Source organism: Chroicocephalus ridibundus, chromosome 5 (genome assembly GCF_963924245.1).
Source record: "Chroicocephalus ridibundus chromosome 5, bChrRid1.1, whole genome shotgun sequence".
In the NCBI taxonomy this organism is placed as follows: domain Eukaryota; kingdom Metazoa; phylum Chordata; class Aves; order Charadriiformes; family Laridae; genus Chroicocephalus; species Chroicocephalus ridibundus.
The window spans coordinates 1,360,586-1,378,232 of NC_086288.1; the positions used below are offsets into that span (position 1 = coordinate 1,360,586).

Genomic DNA, 17,647 nt, shown 5'->3' on the forward strand with positions numbered 1-17,647 from the left:
TTAGCTCTGCGTTTTAACACTCCCTGACTTTGGGACCTAGCCAGGGCCATCCAGTGGTGGCTCGCATTCTCCAGAAACCGTGCAGCTGGATTTCAGGCATGGCTCGGTGTGTTCCAATGCAGAAGTAATAGTATTTAGTAAAAAAGAAGTTTGATACATCCTCGTGTTCTAGAAGGGTCTCGGTGATTATTCTGGCGGTGATTGAAGGATGGGAGGAAGGCAAAGGGTTTTAAGGGAAGGTGGAGTCTCTTATTGGAACCTAAGATTTAAGTGGATAAAAATACATAATCTTTCAGGCACCCACATCCTCCTTCTGGTTCAAAACAGGAGTCACAAACATCAAGTGAAGTTGGCTAGCAAGTTGTTAAACATGGATTTACTGTTGATTTAGTATTAACCTCTGCCAGAGCAAGGAATACTTTGGGAATCTAGAATTCCTAACTGGACAGGAGAAGGAAAATTTGATTTACATCTAATTAACTGAGGTGTTTCAATCCATATGTTAGTCTTTCGTTTTTATTTTTACAGTGCAGCAGATGCACTTCTGGAACAGTTTAGAACTAATGTACTTCTGGATAACAGCTGGTAAAGTGGCCAGAGCTTGACCCGATAGCTCCACAGCAGGGTTTTGGAGCTTAGCTGCAGGCTTTTTGCTCAGTTTAGGAACATCACCACGCGTGCCTACATTTAAAAACTTAGCAAAGCGAATTTTTCGTTTTTTTGTGGCACTGCTTTATTTGAAACTTGATACATTATACACTTGATAGAAAGATGTTTATTCGTGCTGTATTCTGTCTGCTTATATTGACAAATGCTACTGCTTTTTATTGAAGTATTCCTGTCAAGATAGCAGGGGTATGAATAATCCTTCCCCTTTTGGGTAGGTTTCTTCTGAACTGGGAGGCACTGGTTTGCCGTGGGTTGCCTGAGAGCGCGCTTTCCAGTCCGCATGCACTGCTTTAGACACGAAAAGGAGAAAATTTCCCAGTGAAGCCACTGTAGTGCAGGATTTAGGAAGTCTCCCTTCCCTCTGGTGCGTGCAGAGGACACTGGAGCGAGTGCCGTGTCCCCGCAGATGGAGAAAGGCTTCACGTTAGGCTGAGACACTGGTAGAAACTATTCGAAAGCATCCCATTTTTGGTGAAGGGTTTGTCCACTCTTCAGTGCTTTTGTCCATCTGATACGTGTTTTATATTTTTAATGACTGACTGAGTTCTAGGACACTGTATGTTCAAAGGCTAACAATTAAATTTTAGGGTTTGGTATACTTTCTTGGGATTTATAGATTTTTTTTTTTTTTTCTGGCAATTTTTCTGGAGCAAGATTGGTTTTTCATTTCGTGCTTTGTACTTAAGGATGCAGAAACTATATTGACCCTACCAGCCCAAGCAGCCTACAGATGTAGCCGTTCATTTGATTAGTTGCTGGCTGGAGAATAAGGTATTAAATCTGTTTAAGTTGATATTGATACACTGTGATAATTTGGTAGTCTTACCTAAGTGTGACTTTGGCCATAATTCTGGGGATACAAAATAAGCGCTTAGATTACTCCAGATATATAATTGAAAAATGTGTGTTAGTAGAAGTCACATTTGATAAGCTACTGTTATATTGGACATATGCAGTAGTAATGAATTTTGAAGAGTGGCTTAAGGGTTTGTAAAAGCAGAAGAGGCGGTAGAGCGATGAGCCACGGTGGGGTGAGGACTGTCTCCTTATGTTTACATACCACTTAACCCGACAGCGAACCCAGAGTCTGTGGCAATAATTAATAGTAATAATTATACCATCTTTTTTTCTAGGTCACTAGCAAGTGTCGGAAAAGAACTGAAAGACAACTTTTTGCGGGCCCTGGCAGAGAGAGAGGAAGCCAATCTTACTGGAAAAATTTCTGTGAGTACCCGCGAGAACGCGATATTCTTACAAGCTTAAAAATGAATCTGAATAGGAAAACAAGGTATTTTACAGGAAGACTTCAGGTGGAACATTTGAAAGAGATTATTTGATTTAGGAGAGATTTCTTGATACCTAGGAACTTGTTGATGTTAATTTTTTTTTTTTTTTTTTTGTAAAAAAGCAAAGCATTTGAAAACACTGCGCAGAAGTCTACAAAAAGTAAGTGATGAGCTGAAGGATACAAGAGGAAAAACATCTAGTGCACTGTGTTTCAGTTTCACGAGGGGTCGTAGATTCCTGTTTTGCAAAATCCATTCCCGTGCGTGCTTTAAAGAGAGGAGGTGTAGCCTGACTGTTGGGAAGCTCAGCCAGCTGGTGGAGGCTGGCAGGGCTGTGCCTGCGCTTGCCCGTGCTCGGCTTCACCCGCACGACGCTGGCAGAGGCACCGGGGAATTGCTGCTGCTTCCACTCGCTCCCCACCTTCATGGAGGCACGGCTGGGGACAGTGTTGCCGAAGGTTAAACTGCCACGTGTCAGTACAGATAGATCAATAGCCTGCAGTCCAAAGGGAGGATGGTTCTGTATCCTTGGCTTTTTAATAACTTTGCTTTTGCAAAAGAAGAGTTTGTGCCTGCATGCTGTACACAGGGGGAGGTTTTGAGTTTCACGATTTAAGTTCAATCTACTTCCATTTAAACTTCATAACAGAACTGACAACGAGCCCAGACTGCTCCTCCTGCTCTTACTGCTGTGTTTAGGTGAAATAGCGCTGTTTCTTGTCTTCTTCATGGGGTAGCAGGAGCATGGATTTCTCTTTTAGATTGCCTCTCATGTTAAAGAAAAACAATAAAAGTAACTGCAAGGGCAGCGCTGGGCATTCTGGAAGTCAAAAGTGATTGTGATCTTCCTTCCTGGGCCTGCTTGTGTAGGAAGTCGATCAGCATACACTAATGATTTTTTTGCTTTCCTTCAACTCTCCTAATTGAAGTAAACACATAACTCCCCTCCCTCCCATAATTCTGGGGTGGATATTTCTTCTTTTATGGCTAGCTAATTAATCTCTACAGTTTGCAGAGGAAATGCTGCCTGAAGTGTGGTCTTGCGAAATATGTGAGCAAGCTTTTGCAAGAAGCCTCAAACACTTTGGGGTTTCAGCTGCCCAACAAATAACCTGGGAACTGTGTGTCTTGGGATCTCCAGGGATTTCTACGGGAGAAATAGGACACAGAAGGTTAAACGTATGGCAGAAATGAGGTAGAGTGGAACGATGACGTGATGGTTCAGCATTGAAAACGGAAGCGCTCTGTGACTTATTCCACATATTTACCATAATGTTAAAAAAAAAAAATAAAAAAAAATCAATTGGTAATTGTAATCAGTTGCTTTCTGGCGGTGGTTTTCAGAGCATCCTGTAAAGGGAACGTAATTTCTTCATTGTACAGATGGGGGCACTACTGAGTCACGCAGGACCCTTTCTCTGCAGACGAGGTGGGAGCGTGCGGTGACAGGTATTTCTGTCCGTCCGTCCGTCCGTCTGCCAGGGCGGCAGCGCAGAGCCCAGCCCTGGGGCTGGCTGGGGCTCCCCGGGCGCTGATTCCCTCCCTGCGGGAATTCCATGCGCTTTTCTGGTGCCACAGGGAGTCTACGGAGGGCACGGGCTGAGGTCAGTGATGGGCTTCTCGCTCTGTGGACGCAGGCAGGGGCAGTCAGTGAGGATCCAGTGCAGCCTGGGAGCTCCTGGAACCTTCTGCCTGGGTGAGACTCAACCCTGAGAAGCCTGGACAAAAAAAGGTAGAATTAGGTTCACATGCTTAAATATTTTTTTAAAATTTTTTTAAACTCCTTGGGTTTACTAAACCAAAAGAGTTTTTCTGGGGGGGGAGTTTCTTCTTTGTTTCCTTTTTCTGAGGCTCTGAGGCACGTCTTTATATGTTGGAGCTAGTTTGGTTCCCCTCTGTGCCCTTGTGCTGAGTGTCTTTACGCTGCTGTGGTAGAGGACGTTCACCCGGGCCGGCGGGAGCCAGCCCAGCTGTGGTAAGCAGAGCTTGCCTTCAGAAAGCACTAGCAAGGGTTTAGCGCTCTGCCGGGCTCTAAAAAAATGAAGGTAAATAATTTATGGGCTAGCCTTGAAAATTAAAATAAAAAATAAATGGTAAGCATCCCGTCAAAATGAAGACAGCTGGTCTCGGTTCCCAAGTCCCCAGGCCTCCTGCAGTGATACAATTTCTAGGCCCCCGAAACAGCCTCTGGTCATGTGTCAGAAGTTTTTGGAACAGTGAGTATTATTACAAGCTCTTCAGTACATACCTAGATATAATGAAGTATATCAAGTGTGCAATGTCAGCCTCCACTCGGACTCTGCTGCAGTTTGCTGCTTTACAGGAGACCCCGTAATGTTTTCTTAATACGCTTCAGCGTGGGAATGCATTTCAACTAGTGATTGAGAGCATAAACCTGGTGGCTGCAATCATAAATACACACAAAATGCATTTTTGTTTTTCACTCTTGCGCACCTGATGAACGAGCAGGAGGAGGTATTCCCTTATGAGGCCATGTTTGGGTTGGGTTTTTTTCCCTTGACAGTGCGCGCTGTATTATTACTAGGGCTGAGACAGTTCTGTAGGGGTCGCACTGGCTTCTAAGCCCAGGTATGCTGGTTGCTGCGAAGACCAGCCTGTCCAAAGCGAAGTGCTTTGGCACTGCCCAAAGCAGTGCTTACGCTGTGGGATCCTCTCTGTGCTCGGTGAGAGACGCTCGCCTGGTTTCTGCGCTTCCCTGTTCAGCATGTGGTATCTAGAACCTGCTCCTCTGTTTGAGGTGAAGGCAGGGCAAGCCACGGGACTTGCTTTGAAGTCACACAAGTTGGGCTAATAAACACGAGAGACACAGCAGGGAGTCGTGGTATGACTTACCGTCCTCCTCTGAACGGCACCGCCTGACAACAGTGAGTCGGGTCTGTCTGAGCCAGCAAGCAGTTTAATTAAATCCTTGGGATTCCTTACGAAAGACTGGTCAATATAAGACTAACTTTTCTCAGGCCATCCAGATAAGGCTGTATAAAACTTTGCGGTCTGCCTCAAAAATCACCGCACTTGCGTGTCGACAGCATTGTCAGGATGAGGTGATCCGCGTGGTCCTCAGCACAGCAGGGGTTAATGCTGCTTCGCGGGGTTGCCTGCTTCAGGGCTAGAGCTCAGGGTTCCTGCAGGAATGGGAGATGGAAATGGATCTAAAAAACTTCCCAGAAGCGGGATAAGTGCGGTCTCGACAAAGCTTTTTGTAATGCTCGGCTTGCTCTCGTGTTATCCATGGCACGGGGTTGGCAGCACTTGCGTGTGTCGCAGTGACAGGGGCGTTACAGCCCGGAGAGGGAGCGGACGGTGTCCACGCTCTGAATGTCGCTGGTGGGAGTCTGCCGGTACATCTGGGCCCTCAGAAATCAGCCTCTGCCAGAAGATGATTTTCTGTTTGTCTTTTCTGGATATACAGCCAGCCTATCCTATTTGTACAAAAAACCCCCCAACAACAACAAAACGACCAAAAACCAAGCAAAAAACCACCACGCAACATCAAACCCCACAAAACTAGAACAAACCCAATCGAACAAACACCAACAAAAAAACTAACCCAACAAAACCAAAACAAGAACGAAAAAGCAGGGTAAAATGTTTCCTACTTCTCTCATGTAGAGTGGGAGGAGGGCGATGATTTAAAAACATCCAGTCCCAAAACCTGCACTTGACTGTGCCTGGAAAAAAAATAATCTCTCGGCTGTGCTTGGTCCCTCCGTGGGGCTCGATCACGAGGTTCCTACTCCCTCTTGGTTCTCTGTTGGCTTTTGCAGCTCACCCATGTGTTGAGTTGACTGGGAGGTTAGTTCTCTAAAACGAACCTGTCCTGAGCGAAGCGTTGCATATATGTGCTTATTGACCAGTTCCATTCAAAAGCTCGGTCCGGAAAAGTTGATGTGACAAATAAGACGTATGAGGTAGAAGATCGTTTTCAAACCCGAGCGGGGGCTGTAAGGTAACCAGGGGCTAGCGGTGGCTTTTGGCAGTACTGGGGAGTGCTCTGTGCCCTCATAAACGCGATTTCACCTGAAATCCAGCGCAAGTCTTATGACCAGATGGAGCTGGCAGGCAGACAGGTCTCGACTTCTTTGCACAGGTGTATGTTTACCCCATCTAGCCCTCACCTATACTCTGGTATGCATTAAATATTACGTGTTTACTCAAGGTGATAAAGGCCTTCGCAGATATCATAGTTTGTATTTACAAAAGCCTTAGGAAATTACGCAATACTGGGGAACTCCTTTTTGTGTCCGGAGCAAGTCTCGCAGTTGCTGTATGAACACCTCGAGGCCGATCTCTGGGAGAGGCTCGGGGTGAGGGGGCAGACCCGAGGACTCCGGCTACACTGGTGTCTCTGAAGACACAGGTACCCCGGAACCTGGGATTCGGAGTCCCTGGACATTGGAACAAGTTGTAGTTACGTTCTTGTGGGCATCCGTGCCAGCATCAAAAGTGTCCAGGCATTTCAAATAATTAGGTGGAATCTGCTGATGGAAATTAGGGACGTTAGTAAGCTAAGGAATCCTCTCCCTGTTCCACTGATTAGGGTGGAAAAAAAGGTTTCCACGCAAAAAAAAAACAAAAACCACACAACAAAAAACCCCACCCTGATCTGCATCTTCAGAGATGTGTGAGAGTTGCAGCCAGGAGATCAGAAGAAATTCGTGCCTAATAGAATGGGACTCATTTAGGGGTTTTTTGCACGGAGTATTGGCTGCGAAAGCGGTCACGTGGCTGGGCCTTTTTGGCTTTGGAATGTGTATTATTGGGGCTGTGTTTAGCCCTGGTTAGAGCTTCTTCCTTCAGAGCTGTTCAAAGCAACCGCTGTAGCTGACTGGAAAAACCTGTGAATTAGCCACTTCCTAATATACCTGTTTCCTGCGTTGAAAACTCGATGAAGGATAAGATTGTGTTGTATGTGACCCACAGTGTTGTGCCGACGTGGTCTTTGTTCCCTTTACTGCTCCCCGACATCCACGCAGGTTTCCCTCTCCAGAAAAAGAGGGTAGTATAGAAATGTTTATTTCCCTTTTAGCTGAACCCATATTTGTCTGTTTAATAAATCGCTATGGAAATTGCCTGAGTCATGTAGGTAATCATAACTTAATTTCAAACAAATCACCTCTGCCCTTGAAATACAAAATCTGTATCCAATTCCATGTCACTGGAAAGAGCGTAGTATGAAAGAACTGCAGCTGTTTCCTGGGCGTAGGTGTTAGCCTTTTATTTCATCTCTTGGAGGCTTAGTATGCATTTCTCCTCAGTTCAATGTGGGCAGGGATGTGTGGAAACCGTGTTATTTGGTGAGACTTCTTGTGCAGATGACAAGTGGAACCTTTTTTCCTGATATTTTATCTCCAGGAGTCATAGTTGTGATTTTCTGCTACCGTTCATGTACTATGTGCTAATCACTTCTGGCAACAGGGGTACTGGGGTGCAAAAGCCCTTGGAACACTTGGAAACGGGGCCGTGGCATCCAGAGTCCTCTGAAGCCCCGGACCAGCTGTTGGGGAGATGGCTGTGCACTTACGCTGTAGGTTTATTTCTGTTAGTTCACTTGTAGGATCGTGAAGTATTGGCACCAGAACAGGGATAAGAAAGCAAGCAAAGAACGTTACTTAAAACATTATACAGCACGCGAAGGCAGCGCTGAAGTTCGGTGTGGTTTTTCTTCGTGTTTGTCAAATTTGCTCTGGAGAAATATATCTTAAGAAGGACCAGTTAATATAATTATGATCCTCCCCCCGCCCCCCCGGGTTCCTGTTCTGTAAGTCATAGGTGCAGTATCATGGAAAAATCAATCTAATTTAATTGTAATATGTGAATTGTAGATTATTTTAAATACCTAAAGATTGCGTGGTTAGATATGGCGTGTTTCCCGTCGTAAGGCTGCGAAACTGATACTCCCTGTAGAAAAGCATGTGGAAAAAGAGGAGAACTACAGCGCATCTTTTATTTCTTCATATTTACTGTAATTTACTGAAAGTGAATGAAAAGTTAGGAGAACTGGGTACATCTTATAGAATGCATGAATTGTATCATTTTAGTGACACGACAGCAGTGAAAAACTGCAAATTCCTTGTGCTGCGGCAAATAGTCATGTTTCCAATCAACAGACAGCGAGGCACATGGCGTATTGTTTGAGTGGTTTTCGCTGTCATCAGAAGACCCCAAGGTTGCCTTAGAATTGCGATCAAAAGGCATGATTTTATTAACTGCTATTAATTCAAGAGCAATTAAGTTCCCTTTAAAGACCTTGTAGTTGTTTTATTTGTCTGGGCAGGAGTTTTGGTTTCCAGGTTCCTGGGTTCCTGGTCACCAGAGGGACTGGTGAGCGATTCCGTACGCGTGCGGGCGGCTGTGTCTGCGTGGGCATTTGGGTTGGGATGAGGAGAGTGATTGTCAAACAGTTCTCTGGGTGGGCGCCGCTTGCCACGCGTTGGTCTTGCATCACGCAGTCATCTTGGAATGCACTTACTGGCTTTAACTGGAAAGACAAAAGAGAGACATTAAACAAGAAGCTGGGCTCCAGGGGCACCACGCTCTTACAGATAGCCAGTGCTGGGGAGCAGACCAGCGCTGCCGTGATGGAAAGATCCCCAAATGTTGTCTACATGGTGGGGACACGGGGTCTCTGGCCCTAAGTGTTTCGTTCCTGAAGTCCCGCTCTTGGTGTTGCATCATTGTCCAGTGCAAACGCAGCCTGAGGTCTCTCCTCATTAGGGCCTAGATGAGTGACAAACTTTTGCTTTTTAGTAGACGTCTTAAATACAGCCAGGTCCACAAAGAATACTAATCTTAGTGGGGAAGGTCTTCTGTTACGCACAAGATCTCAGTTGGAAGCTGGTACCTGTAACTCCGGAGATACTTCTCTCTCGCTCCTGGGCACGCAGGAAATGAACCTTTGTGAAACACATCGTCAGTTCTCAGTAACTAACAGCCTGATTTAACTGGAAAACCGGTGTTCTTAAATAGCGGGCGCATCTTTTAAGACCCTTCCAGTGTTTGTTCTTAGGCATCATATTTCAGGTTGAATGTGTTTTATAATGTTAGTTTAAAACAAATAAGCAGCGTGGTAAAAAGACAGATGGGTGAGCTCATTGACATATGATGGTACAGATAGATAAATGGCGATATTTTCAAAAGCAACTTATTTTTTCTTCTTTGGTCACTGACTTGTAAAAATCATTATGCTCACATGTATTTATTAGTATTTTCAGCTCTTGAACCTTTACTGTAGGTAAAGTATTTCTCTTTTCCTAGCTGTAGAAAACAAAACCCAACCATCTGGCTGCCTAATGTTACCAAACACAATGACTTTCACGTTATAAATTATTACCTCTAAAGGAAGCGATGGAGAAAGGCGGAAAGGGCTGATGCGTGAAAGCTTTTAGTGGAAATGAACGAAATAAACAGCTATTCTGTCAACAGATCATTTCATTTGCTCAAATTAACTAATGGTCTGACAAGTGAGACTCGGTGAAAACCAGCTGTAAGAAACGTCATTCAAAACATTACTGAAAGAAGCATTAGTCAGACAGCTGGAATGAGAACTAATGGGCTTTAGGGGGGTTCTGTATGTTATGCGCAGTATTCGTGAGTGTTTCCCCCCTTAGCGTTTGAGTGACATGCTTGGCCACCTTGCCTGTAAATGTGAACGACTTTATAGCTGTACTTTGTACGCGCTGTTGGACGTCGCTGAGAACAGAGTTTGTTAAGAGGGGAAATGGTTGAATATTGCTTTTCGACAAAGCGATTTGCTGTGATTGAATGTTTATGGAGAGAGCCACCTGAGATTGAATCAATAAGTCATCAGGTGGTCGTACCGGTTCTTGCCAAGTACCCAGTGACCTCCGAATTCAAACCATTACAGAACGAGTCAATACAGCGTGTGCTTTCATTATGATACATACTTTCTGAATTGTAGAGTAATAAATGACCCTAGCACGTACACAAGGTATGCCTATAGGTCATTTTGTGCAGACCTAGAAGACAATTGAGGTCAACCGCGTGCACGAGTTGAAACCCTCCATGAATGACAAAGACAACATACTTGGGTTTTATCTCCCAGGAACGTGACATGTAGTGGCACTGCAGTACGTGGGAGATGTTCCATTTCATGTGGAAATCACACTGATGCCGTTGAAATAGAATGTGTTATAACCGGAGAACTCACTTGGAACATGAGAGCACTATGTTACACGGTAGCCGACCTCCTTACTTGCCAAAATCTCAGTACAGAGGGGCTTCCTGGCAGAGGGTCTTCCAGCGTGGCAGAGCTGCTTTTCTAGCAGCTTGGCTAACTCTGAAGGTTTTGCAACCTCCAAATAACTCGTAAGGAGCATTTCCTAGCTAGCCGGCTGTCTTCAAAGAGCTTCAGACTGTCGTTGCGCCCGTTTGGTTCCACCTTTGCTCTGAAGGAGGCTGGTGTCCCTGGGTTTCCCCGGGGGGTGGCTGGCAAGGTCAGGGGACGTGCCTGAGGACAGAAGCCAGTCCCAGTGTGGCCATGGTACGGGCCGTTCGAGGGAGGGAAAGCCCGGGGTATGTGCTCTGTGAAATCCACATTCTGTTTGTGTTTCTCTCGAAACTGAGAACTCCCGTTAAGGCAGGCAGTCTGGAAAATTCTCTCCAGGATGCTATTGTGTGAAAATGGAATGCTTTCCCTTGAATAATTTGGGAGAGTACCAAGTGCGTATCTCAATACGAGTGAAAAAGCAAGCGCGAGAGAGAGATTAGTATTTGTGGGTGTTCTAGAAGTTTATTTTGATCCATGTTTGTTTTGAAGCAAAATTTGTGTTGCTTGTAGATAAACGGTGCCGTATCGGTGTGTTGGATGGAAGCATCTCGGAGGTGGTTAAGTTAAATTTCATTCCAGCTGCAGCTCACTTGAACTGCAGCTCTCGCTAGGCAGCAGGGCCTGGTTGTTCACCACCGTGGTGGTGAAGTTTTGAACAGGGTGGGGAAAAAGAAAGGGTATTCTTTTCACATCTCGATCTGATGCCTTTATCTGGGAAACGATTTTCAGTGCGACCAGCAAAGTCATTGAACTACATGTGTAATGAGCCGTCTGGGAGAGAACTGTGAAAAACGTAATCGTTTACAGTTTAATGATCAACTTCTCAAGGAAGCTAATCTAAATTTCAGCAGATAACACTTGTAAATATCTGTCTATCTGTACTTAAAATAGCAGAACTCAAACAGAAGCCCTTTTTAGTAGGTATTGCACAGTTAGAAGAGATCATATTGACTCTTGACCAGCGGCCTGTAAGTGAGAAGGGAAGCGTTTTTCCCTTTAAGAGACAGACAGATTTATTTCTCATCGTGCCATATGCACTTTGCAGCAGTGCTGGGGAAGAAGTTCTCTTCGGACGTGTTGATCATGCGATCGCTGTGTTTCTGTGGTGTTCCAGTAACGGCTCTTCACAACTTATGAGAAACCCTGCCCTACTTGGCTTTCACGGAGCCTCTAAATTATTTCTTTAATAGATGTAGCGCACTCATGCTTAATTGCTTTATTATTGTCTATTTTTATGCTGTGCAGTCAGCGTTGTTGTTCTAATAACCCTTTTCTGTGTGGCTGTGCTGGATCATAAACTGCAGCGTACAAAAGCAAACACTTGGGAGTCAGATCTGCCTTACTGCAATTTTTCTGAGCCGATGTGTTGGCGTGTGTACTCCTAACAGCTCTGTAAGTGTCCCACAAATGCCAAATAAAACAATACAAGAGAAAACAGATTATTAACCCAAAACACACTAAAATACCAAAGGTAAACCAGCCCTCCTCCCTCCTCCTTGCCTTTAAAGGGAGTCAAAGGAGAGAACCAGGTAGCAGATCTTTTTCATTCCGTTGGCTGTTTTTCTTGTGTACGCTATGTACATTCCTTGATGTTTAACTCGGCTATTTTTCACATCGCTGCAACTGGAAGGGTCACAGCTTGCACTGTGAAAATGCTGTGAGAATTTGCTTCTCTGAAAAATGTACAATAGCATTTAATAAATACCAACTTGTGGGCTGATAAACATTTGAGCTCTCACAGGGGCTCGGGTCTAGTCGTTGCAGCAAGGGATATACCACAAACATTACTGTTGGTGACCTTGGTTTAGTCTTTTACATCTTTCTATTTTGTAAACAAAAATTGTCTCTTAGTGCTTCTGGTAATACTCACATTCTTAAAATTAGGGATGAGCTCTTCTTTTGTGTCCTGTAATCACCCACGCAAGAACACAACTGGCTGTTAACTGGTGTTCTCCAGCAGGGTGATGGGCTTTCTCCAGAAGGTGGAAAAAACAGCCTAGAAGCCGATACGCAGAAATGTCTCTGGCACAGGTTCTTGCAGTGATAACCTACGGCGGCGAGGTGCTATCTGCCGTCTAAGTTTACAGCAGTACACGGTCAAACAAACAACTCCAGTCAAAGAATATAATCTAAACTAATGGAGAGAATTGTTCTGTTGTTGAGGGATAGAAGAAAACCAGCAGTGCATGTTCCGTAGGTCACAGTGGCTGTGTTGTTTAACAGTAAGTAGAGCTCTAAGGAATAATTCTTGCTTATATCCCATGTGCAGGGAGTGCGATGATGCCCGATGCTGTGAACCTTTTATTTTTCCTCTAGAAAACTGTCTCCCCCCCCTAGCCTTCCCTCTATTTTTCTCCCCTAGTCAGTCCCAGGGTGCTCTGAATGATGGTCGTGAGCCGCTCCGGCTCTCGTGCTCTGAGGGGGAAGGACGAGCACGCGGTCTGTACTGGGGGGCATTTCTGCTTTCCCTCTCCTGCCCTCACACGTTGCTGTTACCCCAAACACTGGTTCTTCCTCGCCCCGGGTTCTTCTTGGTCCTTTTTTCCCCTCCTTCCGCAGACCCAGGCTGCCTTCCGTTCCAGAGTGGCGACCTGCCCGCCTACCCCCGATTTCCACCCTTCCCTTCCCACTTTGCTGCCGGGAGCTCCCTAACGTCTGGCGTGGCAGGAGCTGACCTGGATCTGGGTTATGCTTGTTCGCATGAATTAAAAAGAATTGTTTAATTGTAGTTACTGCTGCTGGTGTGAGGGGGACATGCAGGTGCTGTGGAGTCCTCTGGACATGTCCCTGGTAGTGTTTATAAATGCCCCAACGTGTTCGAGGAGCCATCCGGAGGCAGATGAAAATAATTTGGATCAGGTCCTTTCAGAGCATGTTGTAAATCAGTACGACTCCTTAGCCAAATGGAAAACCGCAGGAACCGCCTGACTCGGCCCCTCGGAGACCACGACTGTTATTTCTGTCTGACTTTTTTCCATCCCCATTCATCAGTTTGAGGTTTTCATCTCCCTTTTAAGCAATGAATGGCCTTTCAAGCAGGGGTGAAATTACACCTGTCGGTAATGCGTGGTCTTGTTACTCCATCGTCCTGTCGTTTGGATGAAAGGAAGAACAGGCAGGTATCTCCTGCCGTACAAACCCGCCGACGCTCTCCCTTTCTTTTGAGGTCAGTTCGATATATCTCCTTTTTTGTTATCCGTGGTACAACTGAGAGATGTCACCCATACTGGCCGACCAGGCAGGAGTGACGCGTGCAACGCCTGTGTAATTGCGTGCACAGAAATATCTAATCCCTCTGACGGGCCTTGAACGTAAAGCCTAAAATCTGAATCTTTCCCATGCTGCCAGGTGGGATTTTAGGCACAAACAAGGTGACACCGTTCCTGTCAGTCCCGGGCTGTGCCCTGCTTGTTTTCTGCATCTCTCAAACTCTTAAGTGTTCTCCTTTGGAAGAGTTTTGGGATGGAGACACTTAGATGTTTAGTCCTTTTTTTCCCGTGTATTGGACCGATTGCCTAGGAGCACTCCTGCCAAGGTTCTGGCTTTGTTTTTAACACAGGCTGGGAATATTGACAGCTTTTTTCCTGGATGAGTTGAGAGACAGTAATTGTTGCACCCTACTGAATTTTAAACGTGCATGTGTTTAATAGAAAAGGTTAGATTTCTTCTGAAGCATTTGTGTCTTTGACAGATTTCCATGTTTTACCTCTCTATGGTTTAACGCGTAAATAACATTTGAGTGGAAGATTCGTAGTGTGGCCTGTTGAGATATGTATTTTCAGTACTGGGATTATTTTTAATCCGTGACTTGCAAGCGAAGTCTGTAGAATCACAGAATAGTTTGAGTTGGGGGGCACCTTTAAAGCTCATCTTGTCCAAGCCCCCTGCAAGGAGCAGGGACGTCTTTTAGAGCATTACTTACGGTCTTTCTGAACTATTCTTTCTTCCCATGCTTGATAACAAGATAGGTAAATTCCAGTGCTTGAGACGGGAGCTGTTAATGCCCCTTTCGGGTTTGGTTTGCAGGAGCGATTAATTGCACCTCTTTGCAGTAGTAATCGTGGTGAAGGCTGGGCGTGTGCCTTGTCTGCGTGGTCCTGCAGCAGAACCGCCTTGTTGGCAGCACCTCGCGTGCCCGGGGGGTCTGTGTCCTGCGGAACGGGCGCTGCCTTTTGACTGTAGTCCCCGCCTTACCCTGTTTGTTCAGATTTGGTTCAGCTTGAAATACACACGGGTTTGGGTTCACGAGGAATCCGTAGGTAGCCATAAAGTAAATCCTGGTTTCCCGAGGGGAGCCAGCAGGTGTTACACTGACTCTTGGGCAGTGCGCTGAAACTGAGGTCGGTTCCTGAGGACTTGAGAATGCAAGGGAGGATGGAGCCTCAGTTTGTGTGTAAGAGGACGTAAGACAAAACCCTGACAAAATTAAACTTCAGAAGCGTTAGAAAAATTACTTTTGTAAGTCTAGTAGGTAACACATCAGGGACTGCAGATTGAACTGAGCGGGAGGCCTCAGGTGTTGCACGAAGAAATACGCCACGACAAAGGCTAATTGGCATGAGCAAATTGGACTCTGTATGATTTTGCTCGACTGCAATACCAGCCGAGAATTTGCCCCTTGGCATAGCTGGTCTTTTCCTGAGGTATGGTCCGATAGCCTTGTGATGCCGGTAACCCGGCACAGACGGGTGCTCCCGGCAGCTCCTCTTGTGTTAACACCGAGCAAAGTTAATGCTTTACCCGCCGCAGCCCACGCCTGTGCGGCAGCCAGGAGACGGCCAAGGTTCAGGGGTAGCAGTGGCTCTGGCCACGAGCCCTGCCGGGCTTCTGGCCAGCCCGCTGTCCCCGACAGCCGCGGGGACCGCAGCAGGGCTGGAGTGTGGCCCTCAACGGTACCGGAGGTGATCCAGTCGAGCCCGCGCTGCTGGGAAGATGTAGAGAGTCTCATTTGGCAGCGATGCACCCAAAGAGCTTGCCCTGGTCTGAAACGTTCGCTTCAATAAACAGAGCTGCCAAAATAGAGAGGAGAACAGAGGAAACCCGATCTCGCTGCCCAGGTGTCTACGGGCTGACCTATCCGGTATCCGAGCGTTTCACTGTTTAACTGAGCTGTGTTGTATTGCCTTTTGGTTGGTTTACAAACCAGGCGGGTGTGAGGAGAGTTTAATTACATCTGCAGACCTGGCAAATGCGTTTTCTAATCACTGTTTTGGGAGGTTCCTGGAAACAGGTATTTATAAGGTGTTTTCTGAAAGGCCTTGTAGCATCCATAGTTGGAGTGGAGTCAGCTGCTGCGTGGGTGTTACACGTGGAGGGCAAACCAGGTGGGAGATTGAGCAATCCTAAATGAAAGAGGAAACAGATATCCAGTAGCTCTGAAGTAACCCAAAAGCCTGAGTTCATAATCGCTGCTTCCGTTATCATGTAGGAATGTGTTTGTTCCATTCTCCTTAAATTAGTGCTCCCGATAACTTATGTTATCATACCTGTAACAATCTCTTTTAATAAACACTTTTGCCTGCGGTTGACCAAGAGACCAACGTTAATAGAGTGTTTTCAATGCTCTTTTCAGTTTACCAGCGTAATAAAGCAGAAAAAAGGAAAATGCTGAAAACAGTACTTTCCCCTTGAAATCTGCAGAGAAGCTGCAGCGCAGACCCAGCAAAGAGCACCCAGACAGACACATGGCTTTGAACTCGAGGTCTGTGCTGGTGTCAGGACAGATTGGCAGGTTTTTTTTTTCCTGTGTGTATCATCATGATTTTGTAGTGGGTTCATTTCGCCTTTTTTCTTTTTTTTTCAGTTCAGCGCCCACGGCAGGCGACCTGCAAGGACTGCCGGGGGACTCTTGCTGCCCTGTGTGTGAAGTCTGCGCCCCAGGAGAATATGTAGTCCATGTGACATAAAGAACAGAAATTGCCAAAAAAAGAATAGAAACTGCCAAGCCATAGGTGCTGGGGGACACGTAAAAGTGCGTTGTAGTGTTTACACAGACAAGCTCACGGTGCAGGTCTGGAGTTGGGCAGGGCTGTCGTCCAAAGGGAGCTGTCGTTAATCAGCCTTTTCTGCCAGAGCAGGGCACAAGAGTGATGCCCTTTCCCTTGGGGTCCAGCGAAGGAGAACTAGAAGGCCCTGCTGCTGAAACAGCAGAACCTCTCTCTTCTCCCCCTCCTTCCCCTCTTTGTGTCCTGTCTGGGGAGGGCTCAGGCCTCGGTCTCCTCGGGAGTGGGTATAAAGCTGTGTTCAAATGGATTTCAGGTGAAGGGACCGTGGCATCCTCAGAAGGCACCTCCGGAACACTTCCTTCCCTGTGTCTCCTCTCGCCCTCCGTTTCCCTGCTGCGCGTGGAAGCCGTTTGGGACAAGGAGCGGCTCTCGCTCTGCTCGTACACGCACAAAACAGCTTCTGGTGGCAGACTGGGCGTGCTCCACAGATGGCAATAGCTTGTGTTTGGCTGCATTTCCCTATTGTCAGCACAGTTCCTTACACAAGGGCAGTGACGGAGAAACAGTGAGAGGGGTTTTAAATGGACCGATGGCCTTGGCAACTGCCAGCAGTCTCACCTCTTGCCGTGCTATTTTAATGGTTCTCGTTTCCTCCTGGGTTACGCTCTCCACGGTGGCTCCAATCTGCCTCAACACTTACCGGTCTTGTGGTTTTCAGGCTGGTGCCCGCCTCGTTTCTTGCTTTTCACTTGCTGCTTTTATCCCTCGGCCGTGTCTGTACCGTTTCAGGATGCTTCAAGAGGCAGCTTCTCTTTATGAAAGCTCGTCTATTTTTCCCTCAAAGAATTTTTAAAGTCTTTGTGGTGCTGTGCGTAACACTTGTTCTCAAATACCGTGTTAAAATGCTTGGCTTTTACTGATGCTAGGAGTTTAACCCGTAGCTTCTGCTTAATTTTGTGCAGAAAAATGCTGTTGAATCTGTCTGTAATTAGGTTAGCAGTGGGGATTTTGAATTTTGCTGGAAGAACTTGTTTAAGTAGCTCGTGCATGTCTTGGCGAAATTGCAGTAATGTGAATTATTGTTTAGGCTAGTTACAAAAAAAAAAGCCGAAAAAGGAAATTGATACCAAAATGGTCTTTGTCACACTTGTCTCTGCTGCAGCTGGAAGGGGAACCGTCCTGCTGTTTGTAACAGAGCAAGTGAAATTCTGGTCGCTGAAGATATTTCTTTGGATACATAGCCTTTTATGTGGCCGGTATTTGTTGGATTTAACCCCAAGACAGTTTCTCAGTGTTGGTGCTGGTAGAAAGGAGGAGCTGAATGAAAGGCTGGCTGAACCGAACTTTTTTGTGAAGATTTCTATTGTTTAGCAATCTTATCTCTCTCTCTCATTTTTTTTCCTGCCCGCTTTTTCTCCAGTCTTCTTTGTCTCTTTGGT

General features: G+C 46.1%; 1 protein-coding gene across 2 annotated transcripts in view; it reads left to right on the forward strand.

Moving 5' to 3' along the window:
* CFAP299 (cilia and flagella associated protein 299) overlaps positions 1-17,647 on the forward strand; it is a 196,704-nt gene that overhangs the window by 59,775 nt on the left and 119,282 nt on the right. For both annotated transcript variants that reach the window (XM_063335653.1, XM_063335654.1), the window contains exon 3: positions 1,803-1,893. In XM_063335653.1, coding sequence (XP_063191723.1) covers positions 1,803-1,893 — 91 coding nt within the window. The remainder of the gene's footprint in view (positions 1-1,802; positions 1,894-17,647) is intronic.